Below are 13,310 nucleotides of genomic sequence, written 5' to 3' on the forward strand. Positions count from 1 at the left end.
ACTTTATTTTAATCATGACATTTGGAAATAAATTAACATCAACCTCGTTCATTTGAAAACAAATTTTGAGTGCAATTCATCTAACAAAAATTACAGTAAAAATTTTTTTCCCATTATTAGGGAATGAATGATTTGCTTTGCTTCTATAAAAGAAAACATTTGACACCAAGCATCTTCATTTCAATAAGTATTCAAATCTTTCAACTTCACCCACTTCCACATGCCAGCTCAATTATTTCCCTAGCAATGTTCTAAAGATATAACTGCTGAATGAATTTTTAAAACTTTTGTGTACAGATATACAGCTGATTTTTATAATTTGTCACACAATCTGAGGGATTTTGTGTGTATTAGGTGTTGGTAAGCTGCAGTAATCCCAGTCAATAATCATGTCCCATAAAATATCCAAGTGCCAAGTTTTGCTGCACCAACTCCCTGCAGCTGCCATGGGGAGGGGCTGGTGTGCCATGCCAAGCCTCGCTCAAGTGTGTGCTGATGCTGGCAGTGTGAAGTGTGAAGGTGAGCCTGGCATTTTGCCACATCCTGCACTTATAGTTAATTGGCATGGCTGTATGTTGCTCTGTTCATGGTTAGAAATTGAATCCAAGGTTTTTTTCAATTTACATATTTTCAGACAAGAATTTCCATTACAAATAATTTGTACCATTACCCTATTTGGGAAATTAACAAGAATTTTCTATGTCAAGGAAATATTTATTTCTGAGGAGCATTTGTGCCCAACTTTTCTATTTCCTTTTTTCAGTTTTGGATGCTGGGACTGCCTCCTCATCCCCCAAAGTTCCAATGGAGAACATCAAGGAGGAGCTGATGGACGCAATGGAGATAATAAGTGTAAAGGAAGAACCATTCAATTATGATGAAAAGGTAAACATGTTTGCTGGATCCAATATCTTGAATTTATTCTAATATTTCCTAAATTTGATCAACACAGTGGATGCAAGAATCAAGAACTGTTTATTTATGATAGATTATTTATAGGAATGTAAAAAAATACACAAGTATGATTCCAAGTGAATCTACAAAAAGATTTAAACACATCTTAATATTAGTTGATAAGCACTCACAAAATGAGGAGACTTGAAATTAGTTCACAAATTTCCCCAATTATTTTTGAAGCTAAATTTCCTAGATATATTCTTATGGGTGCATGTATAGTTTTCACCTGTTGGGCAGACACATGAGCCTCCCAGCTCTGATTGTGGGGACCTGCCAGTCCCTTCTCTCCCGCTGTGTGTGCCCTGCAAGAGGGAAGTGCCAAGTGAGGCTTATGAGGCTCCCCACGCCCCCCAACAACCCTCAGCCATGGTGAGGGTGACAAGACAAAAAGTAGGTAGTGGTTGCCAGGACGAAAATCTTCATTTTATATGGTGTTGACTCTCAGTTGACTTTGTATGAAGGAAAGAATGATAATTTTTGGAAATTTTAATCTCTTTGCTGCTCAAATTACTGAGCATAGCATTTCCTTTACTTGTTTTACAAAGTTCTCATGTTGCTTGAATTCTCAAGAGATTTTTTTGTGATGTTCATCTTATGGTAGGTGGCGTTAAAATTATGAACATCTTTGGCAAGCATAGAAAAAATGTGAGGCGACCTCCCAGTTTTTTTCTACAATGACGATATTCAATACGATATTAGAAGCTAGATTTATGAATACATTTTGCTCCTTTGCTTAAGTTTTTGTGCCAATTATGCATTTATTTCCATCTGCTTACAAGTCACCAGGTAATTGCTGCAATTATCTGCCTTGAAGTGACGTGTCTTGGTGTGAGCAGCGCAGCACAAATTGGTAAAAGAAAGATTAGTTATGCTCTTTTTTGTGTCATATCAGAAGGCCAGTAAAGTATCATGCATACAGTGACCAGGATACCTGCATTATCATACATGTCATAAATGAGACAGAGTCTAAGAAGTGAATGGTGACTAAAATGCCTATCATTGTGAAATACTGCATATTTACGACTGTGCAAATTGATATTATTGCAATCCTCTTATTTCTGCTCAGTTGTACTTTGTAAATAAAGATTGCCTTTTTTTCATTTCATTTCTGGAGTATTGAGTTAGAGCTTAAGCCTTTTTTTGTGCTATGGAAATTGGGCTTAAAATTGTATTACTCTTTCATGCTCAAAGGTGTCTCTTCAATAGTATTATTAGCCTATTAGGCCTTTTTAAGTTACAAGCTATTAATTATTTCAAGGGAATTTAGGATTCTTTAATACATTTTATAGGCTCTGTAGGAATAGTTTATAGTTTCCTCAAGTTTAATTTCCACAAAATTATAATTTATTGAGTTTACTAAAAAAAACTTGTATTCCAAACTAGAAAATCAGGCAAAAGTGACACATGAATGAGATAGAACTAACCCTTATTTAAGAATAATTTAATCTGTTTCTCTAGCAGACCTTGCCTAGAATGTTTGTGCTTCATGTACACCGACGACACCAAGATGTATAACAGCGTGGAAACAGACGCCAAGCAACAAAGGCTTCAGAGTGATTTAGATAATCTTGTTGACTGGGCAGACACTTGGCAGCTTAATTTTAATGCTGACAAATGCAAAGTGCTACATTTGGGAAGGCAAAATAGACACTATAAGTATAATATGCGAAAGCACGGGAGTACGGAGCGCATTGAATTACAAGCGACGGAACTTGAAAAGGACTTGGGTGTGAACGTGGACACAAGTTTGAAGTTTTCTCAGCACGTTGAAATTTAGGTGAACAAGGCCAACAGACTGTTGGGTCTCACCAGGAGATCATTTGTGTACCTGCAGGACTCTCAGACTATGAAGATGCTTTTTTAGCAATTGTTCGTCCGCACTTAGAATTTGGAGATATAGCGTGGTCGCCGTTCTTGGAAAGAGACAAAAAGCTCATTGAGAGTGTGTTACGTAGAGCAACCAAAGTAATACCAGGTTTAAAAAATCTTGAATTATAAACATTCAGCAGAGAAACCCCTGAACTGTCCTGACTGTAAATATGCTTGCGTCAAAAAACGTGATCTAAATTTACATATTCTTTCCAAGCATTCAGCACAAAAACCTTTTGGCTGCACTAAGTGTAAATATTCTTGCGTCCAACGTCGCCTTCTCGATCGACATATTCTCCGTATGCATTCGTGAGCAGAATGTAAGATTGCAGCAGACAAGGCTTTAGCCCAGGGAGGATTGCAGCATACAAGACTTTTGCTTAGGGGCAGAATTATAGCATACAAGACTTTAGCTTAGGGGCAGGATTGTAGCATACACGGCCGCAGCTTCGAGGGAGAAGTGAGAGTGAATTTGTTGCTCTGCCCACCAACTGTCAGAGGGACTGGCGGTTCATGGGAATTGTCAGCCTGTCATCAATTGTTGCAGCTGCTGCGGTGGTGGTTGCCGCCTTCTGTCCTTCCTGGTTTGATTTTTTGTGCAAATTTTTGCTTAGGGAAAACTCTTTCACTGTAACTTTGTATTATCGCGAATATATTTCAGTTTTAGTTCCGTTTAAATGTAAGCGTTTGCCGTGCTGCCACTGGCGGGGCTCAAATAACTCTTGTTTTTCAAGCTACTTTTAAGTTTTATTTATGACGGAAGTGTTTTTTGTATGGAACGCAGACCAGGCAGAGGTTGAAATAAAAATCATTAATTTCATAATGACTTTTCTTCTCCGCGTATTCTTATTCAAGGCATCAAACCTTGTGAAACTTGTTTAAATGATCATCTCGCAACTTAGGTGATTCTCAATAGGGATGGAGGAAATTTAAAGTGTTCTTATCTTCACAATTTGTTTACTTTGCCATTTTACTTATTGAAACGAATTATTTTAAAAGGCTAGAAGTTTATTTTGTCTTATCAAATACAAATCCGACTAAAAATTTTTGAATATATTCCAGTGGAGCATTTTTATTAATTAGTCATAAGTTTCATCCAGATCGACCGCGAATCAACTTAGTACAGGATAAACACTTGGAAAGAAACATGCTCATAAGTCCACTGGTGAGTTCAGAGAAATGAAGAATAGGCGTTATTACAAGATATATTTGATACTTGTTTTCATGTTGTGTTCTGAATGATATACAACGTTAAGGGGCAGGGTGATCCTGCGGTTACAGTTAAGAGTAGCAAGATTGAAGCAGTGAGATGCTGGTTCGAACTATGCTTCTTATGTCAGTTCATGTCAAAATCGGCGAGGTGACCGGGTGGTTGTGAACTGAAAAATTTGAGCACTGAATCGGGTTCGAAACCACAGCGAGATTCAAGAATTCTGTGATGTCTAGATTCGCCAACGGGCAAAATTTGGCCACGTCAATGCTGACAATAATACTAAGAACGCTCTAAAATAGAAACGGGCATTATTATAAGCGTTTTGATGTGATGTAATTCATGAATAGTTGTTATTATTGAGTTCATTGTAGTGACTTTCAGTGCAATAGAGTCATGCCGGTGCCTTATGTCTACTTATCACTACATTTTTTACGTTGAGAAAAGTTCGAACGTAGTTCATGTGGTGAATCCATATTGAAGTTGCTCCGTTCCATATCAAAGTCCGGAACCTCTAGATTTTCCGCGCCGATTGATGGATGCATTTTTCGCCACTTGTTGACGTAGAGCGCATCGTCTGGGTCCGTCTCTCCCAACCCCAAGTACTGCTTCCTGCGGCGCCAGCACCTCCTTTGCTGACTCGCTTTATCTTAACAAACTTGCAAATTGGTAAAAGAAAGATTAGTTATGCTCTTTTTTGTGTCATATCAGAAGGCCAGTAAAGTATCATGCATACAGTGACCAGGATACCTGCATTTTCATACATTTCATAGGCTGCACAACGCATTATAATATGTGTCTTACATGAGACAGTCTAAGATAAGTGGCAACTAAAAAGCCTATAATTGTGGAAATGCTGCATATTTATGTCTATCAAGCAGGTTTCATTGAAGACCAGAAAATTTGTTTTATTCGCAATTTTCTTATTAGATTTTCAATATATCGAACAATATTTTTAGTTTGAACTGGCAAATCGAAAATCAGGTTACCGATGGACATTTTTATTTCGTTAACGACGTTTAGAATGTTTTTATTATTCATTATCAAGTTAAAAGGCGCATTGAGTGATGAAATTAGCGTTGACATAAGTCATAAGGTAAGTACAAAATCAATTAAATAGGATATTACTTAAAAATCAAAATTGTTAGGAATAATTACAAAATCACAAAATAATTTAGAATCAAAGCACTGAAAATTACTCTGAAAAAATGAAACCTGCTTGAAAGGAGAAATTCTGCCAACCTATACTAATTTATGTCTATGTAGGTATACAGTATATTGAAATTATTTAAATCCTTGTATTTCTGTTCAGTTTGAAATAAAGATTGCCTTTCTTTTTCAATTATTTGTGAAGGTATTTGTCTATTGGAGTAGGAGTATTGAGTTAGAGGCTGACTGGCTGAGTGACTGCTGTCTGCTGACAGACTCAGGGCTGGAAAATTCCTATTTTTGTCTGAAATAGGGTAAACGCGGTATATTCCGAAATCGTAGGTAATTCCGTCACCTCTCCAGCTTTTCCCTTATATTAAGCTTTGTTTTAGTTCCATGCGTTCATTGATGGTTGAAATGGTGAAAGGCACAACAGAATCGGCAACAGGCTGTGGAAGCCTAACATCTGATGCCGAGATCGCTATGCTATGCTATGCTTGCCAATTTGATCTTTTTTGTGTGCAGTTTTGCAAAATTCTGCTCAATATTCCGGATGGGCATGTGGGCATTAGTTATTTAAAATTTCTGTGGAGCCCAATTGTGCCCAACATGTCAAGTGTATTAGCAGTTTTTTATATGAAATTTTCAATAAACTCCTTTGAAATGCATGTTTTCTCAAGAAAATTCAGATAATTTGCCTGTTATTTCTCTAATAAATTATAATACAGATAGCTATCTGTCTTTGTTTTAATTTGTTTCTGTATTATTTATACCATCATCACTCCGGCTGATAAATGGTGATGTAGTCTCAGTGTTACCCCAAATCTCTAATTTTACCCTAGAAACAGCATCAATAATATTTGCATTCACTTTAATGGCAGCTGAATACATGATAATGCAGTCTGACATGACCGCAACTATGTGATCTCTAACAAAACATTTTGGTTGACTTGTAATATCACTTTATGGAGGATATTTTGGTGGGAGCATTGAAGTATTGCGGAAGTTGAAAATTTTATGAAATGACATGTTTGCATGTTAAGTGCAAAACTGTGATTTTTTCAATCAAATAAAAATACATGACATTAGAGCTGTGAGTCTTCATACCTACTGAAATTATATGATGTTAGAGTTGCAATATTTCAGAAAAAGTTGAACTTTTCTCAACTAGCATCTGTGTGACAGCATAATCAGCAACCATCAAACACTGTCTACTATGCCTGAAACTTTATGTCTTTAAGTCTATTAATTGGCAACTTCAAAGCATTTTTATGATTTTGCATCATTAATTTATGTTGTGCAGAATTTTTCATTTTGAGACATGGACACAGATGAAATTTTCTGTGGACTTGTGGATTTTTCCTTTTTACTTCCTCTACTTATGGCTTTTTCCCCATTCTTCAGCTCATGTAAGGGGTTCCCAATATGAGAGGTTTCCTGTAGTATGTTACAAAGAAAAAGTGATCCAATTTTCTAAGTTAGATTGCTCCAAATAATATTTTAGTCTATTTGAAGACCTGAGGCTACAAAGTAACAAATTTTTGTTAAATCTACTGGCTTATAGTTTGTGGACATCTTGGTGAGAAAATTATAAATTTTTTAATCTTTCTTTGATAACAATGACATCAGAATAGCTGAGGCCTTATCAGCAATATGCCTGTAAATTGAAGAGAAAAATTTGATTATTTATGTTCTTTGGGTGAAATTGGTAATTTTAATGAAAAACCCACTGAGTTATTAGCTCGGAAATTTGTTCAGGAAATGTATTGTATAAATAACTTGAAGTATAGTGAGTGAGTATAGTCCATTCTGTTGGCATCCACGAATTTTTTTCTTCTGGCCTTGCTGGTTGACAGACAGATTTTTTGTGCTCTTCCAAAAATTTATTGCAATCTAATGCCAGGGGAATATTATAAAAATTTCAATTACCTATATATGACCTCTGCATCCAAAATTATTTGATAAGGCTTGAAACAAAACTATAACAAACACTCATACTGCTCGTTGAGCAATACCCTTGGGTGTATTGCATGGTACATTCAACGTAGGCATGGGCCTTTGTACGAGAATTATAACGTATTGAATTACTCATCCTTAGGACTAAACTGCCAATAAAATCAGTTCTGATAGGTGACAAAGGGTATAATACTTATATAAATTACTGAGGATCTTGCTGCTGGAAGATCTACATGCAAGTGCTCATGATGTTTATACATACTTTCCAGTAGGGATTTTACCCATAGCTATTGTTTAAAGGGGTACGCAGCCGTGCACCACCAAATTTGTGCACCAATCAGCCTTGAAAGGAACGCCTAGCATATTTCCGGATGACCACCAATCAGCCGCGGATTACAGCCCGTGACATCATCTTGCTTTAAATATTAGGAGCTTTACGCCACCACATTCTGAAGCGAATAGCCCAGAGAGTAATGGTTATGCACCACTAAACATTGCATCGAATCATCACTTCATACCCTGACTTTAGCTTGTACTGTAACTTGCGGACAACGGACTGCGACCAACCAGCCCAGGTCGCCAGTGGAACTGCATGCATCCTGCCGTGCACCACCAGACCGTCACTTTTAGCTCAACATCCGGGATTAGGTTTCAGAAAGCATAGTTCTGTTCCAAACTCTATCGTCCGCCGGCGAGGGACTTCCGCAGCTTCGCTATATTACGTAACTTTTAGCTCACAGCATCTGGGGTTAGGTTCCAGATAGCATAGTTCTGTTCCAAAATTTATCGTCGTACGACGCGTGGCCGTTCGACCGTGGGCTGATTCGACACACGGGACAGATACGGACGGCTCCGGCGCGCTCCGTCCGGGTGGTGTAAAATTTTTTCGCGTGTTGGCAGACGACGCTGGGCCATACGACGCCAGGCTTATTTTCCTGTGGGCTGATGGATCTCATTCAATGGATGTGATCTGTCTGGTGGCGTGCAGCTGATAATGTTGCAGTCATGAAGTGTTGTAGGCTACGTTCTTCAGGGACGGGATCATGATAGTCCATTCGAAGCACGGCAGTGGTGGTCACCGACAGGCGTCCCGTTTAAAGTGGCAAATTTTCATCCCATCTTTGTTATGAGCACCTATCAGTCAGGACTAATTGAAAAAGTTCTGTCCATAGTCATAAATACATGAATTCTGGATAGATAAGTGATTAATGAAAATTATTTGAATCCTCCAAACATTTGCTACATGCCAGGTTAAGGTTTTTCCTATGAGGTTCCAACAGCTCAAAAATTTTTCAAACTGTTTTTGTTGCAGATTTTCTGGCAACGAATATTTCAGGTGTTGGTAATCTCATCAGTAAATGCAATCATGTCCCGTAATATATTTGAGTGCCGGGTCTTGCTGCGCCAACTCCCTGCAGCTGCCGTGGGGAGGGGCTGGTGTGCCATGCCAAGCCTCGCTCAAGTGTGTGCTGATGCTGGCAGTGTGAAGTGTGAAGGTGAGCCTGGCAGCTTGCTCCATCCTGCACTTATAGTTCATTGGCATAGTTGTATGTAGTAGCTCTGTTCATGGTTGTAAATTGAATCTGATGTTTTGTAATTTACATATATTCAGGTATAAATATCCATTAAAAACTATATGTAACATTAACCTATTTTGGGAATGAATTAAAATTTTCTATGTTGAGCAAGCATTTTTCCTGAGGAACATTTACCACCTTCACTATTTCCTTTTTGCAGGTTTGAATGCTGGGGCTGCCTCATCAGCATCTGAAGTTCTAATTGAGAACATCAAGAAGAACCTGTTGGATGCAATGGAGATTGTAAGTGTAAAGGAAGGGCCATTCAATTATGATGAAAGTGTGCACTAATTAGTTGGCATCCAATATCTTGAATATGTTCCAATCTCTAAAATTGAACAAAATAGCGGTTGCAAGAATGTGTATATTTATGATAGATTATTTATATGAATGTAAACAAAATGAACGAGTGATTCAAAGTGAATCTTCAAAAAAGTATATAATGGTAGTTGATAAGCACTCACAAAATGAGGAGCATCGAAATCAATTAATAAATTTTCTCAATACTTTTTGAAACGAAATTTCTTAGATATATGCTTATGGATGAAAGTATCATTTTCACCTGTTGGGGCAGGCATGTGAGCCTCCCAGCTCTGGTTGTGGGGACCCGCCAGTCCCTCCTCCCCCGCTGTGTGTGCCCTGCAAGAGGAAAGCGCCTCATGGGGCTCCCCAGACCCCCCAACAACCCTCAAACAATGTGGGGGTGACAAGACAAAAGGTATGTAGTGTTTGTCAGGCGGAAAATCATCATTTGTGAGGTGTTGACCCTCAGTTAACATTGTATGAAGGAAAGAATTATAGGTAATTATTGAATATTTAGAATCTCCTTGCTGCTCAAATCATGACATGAAATTTCAATATTAGGTACAAGTCATGAAAATGTCATGTTCATTTGCTCACCATTACTGAGCATAGCAGTGCATTTACTTGTTTTACGAAGTTTTCATGTTGCTTGAATTCTCAAGTGATTTTTTCTGATGCTCATCTTAAGGCAGGTGGCATTAAAACAAATTTCTGAGCATCCTTGGCAAGCATAGAAAAAATTTAAGGTGGCTCAATCGTTTCTTGTATATTGAGGATATTCAATACACCAGGACAAAATTGGAATCAAGATTTCATGAATACATTTTGCTTTGTATAATTTTCTGTTCAAATTATGCATTTGTTGCCATCTGCTTACAAGTAACCAGATAATTGCTGAAATTACCTGCCATGAAGTGACCTGTCTCGGTGTGAGCAGCGCAGCAGCGGCGCGTCGTCCACGGCTGGGGGAGCTACAGCAGCGGCTGGTGGCAGTGGCCACGTCTCTGCAGCAGCGGCTGGTGGCGGTGGCCACGTCTCTGCAGCAGCGGCTGGTGGCAGTGGCCACGTCAACCGACAAATTCCTGATAAACATGCACGCAAGAGAACATATCACTGTGCTGATTGTGATTATGTCAGTTTTTTCAAGCATAGCTTAAGGAATCATATTCATTCCAAGCATTCAGCACAGAAACCTTTCACTTGCTCTGAATGCTCATATGCCTGCGTCATACAACAAAATCTAAGTAGACATATTCTTCATAAGCATTCAGCAGAGAAACCCCTGCACTGTCATGACTGTAAATATGCTTGCGTCGAAAAAGAGCAACTAAGTCAACATATTCTTTCCAAACATTCAGGAGAGAAACCTTTCACCTGTTTTGAATGCTCATATGCCTGCGTCACACAACGAGATCTAAGGCAACATATTCTTTTTAAACATTCAGCAGAGAAGCCTCTGCAATGTCCTGACTGTAAATATGCTTGCGTCAAACAACAGCAGCTAAGTCTACATATTCTTTCCAAACATTCAGGAGAGAAACCTTTCACCTGCTCTGAATGCTCATATGTCTGCGTCACACAAGGAAATCTATGTCGACATATTCTTTTTAAACATTCAGCAGAGAAGCCTCTGCACTGTCCTGACTGTAAATATGCTTGCGTCACACAACAGCAACTAAGTCAACATATTATTTCCAAACATTCAGGAGAGAAACCTATCACCTGCTCTGAATGCTCATTTGCCTGCGTCAGACAAGGAAATCTAAGTCGACATATTCTTGCTAAACATTAAGCAGAGTAACCTCTGCACTGTCCTGATTGTAAATATGCTTGCGTCAAAAGATATGAACTAAATTTACATATTCTTTCTAGGCATTCAGCAGAAAAACCTGTAGGCTGCACTAAGTGTAAATATTCTTGCGTCCAACGTCGCCGTCTCGATCGACATATTCTCCGTATGCATTCGTGAGCAGATATAGGATTACAGCATACAAGGCTCTTGCTTAGGGGCAGGATTGCAGCATACAAGGCATTAGCTTAGGGGCAGGTTTACAGTAAACAAGGCTTTAACTTGGGGGCAGGATCACAGCATACAAGGGTTTAGCTCAGGGGCAGGATTACAGCATGCAAGGCTTTCGCTTAGGGGCAGGATTGCAGCATACAAGGCATTGGCTTAGGGACAGGTTTACAGTAAACAAGGCTTTAACTTGGGGGCAGTATTACAGCATACAAGGGTTTAGCTCAGGGGCAGGATTGCAGCATACAAGGCATTGGCTTAGGGACAGGTTTACAGTAAACAAGGCTTCAACTTGGGGGCAGTATTACAGCATACAAGGATTTAGCTCAGGGGCAGGATTGCAGCATACAAGGCATTGGCTTTGGGACAGGTTTACAGTAAACAAGGCTTTAACTTGGGGGCAGTATTACAGCATACAAGGATTTAGCTCAGGCGCAGGATTACAGCATGCAATGCTCTAGCTTAGGAGCAGGATAACAGTATACAAGGCTCTACCTTGGAGGGAGTTTCTCAAGCTAGGCCAGTTACTGTTAATGACCAGTAATCGCTACGAGTTTTGTGCCTTTGATATTCAATTGTAATCCGTCAAACGTGTGTTCAAGTACAGTAGTCACTTGAATATTATTCATAAAGTTCACAGTGTTGTCATTACCCTAGTCTATTCTTTGGGAGCCTTGGGATGAACTCTGAACTTTAGGATCAAAAGTCACAAAGTTGCTAGCGACTAGAGTAACTTTTGCAGGCGACTGACCTGAAATAGTTAGACTTGACTTCTGCCCTGAAACATGTCAGAGCAGCACTTGGAACGAACGCTGCCCGCGCTCCTGTTAATTTCTGAGTTGCTATGCAAGTCTTCAGGCCAGGTTTGGTGCTCAAGCAACAGTGAAAAATTGCGGCAACTTTTCCATCGACCGCCTGTTCTAAGATGGCTTATAATCACAACTAATATCATCAATATAGAACGCTTTAGCTTGCAAATGTAACCTAAAGAATCATTTTCGAGTCTAAACTCTTTGAAATTCGAGATTTTAATTTCATTTCAGTTCTGCATCATTTAATTTGTTAAATTTATTATAAGAACCAGTATATATTTATGGTTATTTCTTGTGCATTGTATTAATTGTACTTCAGTTCAGGGCAGGAATGGAGTGTAATGTGATAAGCAATGTATCTGAGAATCAAAAAAATAAGAAAGGGAACAAAATATCATGCTTGTTCTTCGTGGATGTTTGTGTATAATGTTTGATCGTTAGAACGCAAGCTCCCTTGTACATGATGTAAAATGTTGTGAATTTTGCCCTTTTTGAACTCATTAATGTAAAGTATGAAATTTATGGAAAAATCTTAGAAGCGTAGAACTTAAAATATTTTAATTGTGGACCTCTCTTGTTGCTCTAACCAACAACTGTCAGAGCGACGGGCCCTCGGGCGCGGTTCATGGGAATTGCAGGCCTGGCATCAATTGTTGCAGCTGCTGCGGCGGTGGTTGCCGCCTTCTGTCCATCCTGGCTTGACACTTTTTCTAAATTTCGTTTAAGGGAAAACTCTTTCGTTGTAATTTTGTTTATATTATCGCGAAAATATTTTAGTAATAATTCCATTTAAATGAAAGAGCTTGCCCTGCTGCCAATTGCAGGTCTCAAATAACTGATGTTATTCAAGTTAATTTCAAGTTTTATTTTTGACGGAAGTGTTTTTCGTGTGTAAAGCAGACCAGGCAGAGGCTGAAATAAAGAGCATTAATTTCATAGGGACTTTTCTTATCCGCATAATCTTGTTCAAGGTGGCGAAACTTGTGAAACTTGATAAAATGCGCAGCTCGTAACTTTGTGATTCTGAATAGGGATGGAAGAAACTTAAAGTATTTTTATCTTCGCAATTTGTTTGTTTTGCCATTTTCCTTATTGAAACGAATTATTTCAGAAGGCTAGGATATGTTTATTTTGGTATATCAATTACTGATACGACTAAAAATTTTCGAATGTACTTACAGTGGCGAATTTTTATTAATTAGTCATAAATTTCATCCAAATTGTTTGCGAATTAACTTAGTAAAGGATAAGAACTTGGACAAAACATGCGCCTAAGTCCGCTAGTGAGTTCTGGGAAATGAAAAATCGGCGATACTACTAGTGATCATTTGATAATAATTTATGTTGTGTTCTGAATGGTATACCACTTTATGATTTTAAGAGGTAGGGTGGCCCAGGGGTTACAGTTCAGAGTACCGAGATTGAAACAGTGAGATGCTGCTTCGTACTAAGCTTCTTAT

At 38.5% G+C, this 13,310-nt stretch overlaps 1 protein-coding gene across 1 annotated transcript; it reads left to right on the forward strand.

Moving 5' to 3' along the window:
- Positions 1-297: 297 nt before the first annotated feature.
- LOC108665491 lies at positions 298-10,153 on the forward strand (the record flags this gene model as incomplete). Its single annotated transcript, XM_047880762.1, has 4 exons — positions 298-519; positions 764-885; positions 9,293-9,436; positions 9,959-10,153. Coding segments are annotated over exons 1-4 (591 nt in total), but the record flags the coding sequence as incomplete, so codon positions are not given.
- Positions 10,154-13,310: the final 3,157 nt, after the last annotated feature.

Source organism: Hyalella azteca, unplaced genomic scaffold (genome assembly GCF_000764305.2).
Source record: "Hyalella azteca isolate HAZT.00-mixed unplaced genomic scaffold, Hazt_2.0.2 contig712, whole genome shotgun sequence".
NCBI classification, from domain to species: Eukaryota; Metazoa; Arthropoda; class Malacostraca; order Amphipoda; family Hyalellidae; genus Hyalella; species Hyalella azteca.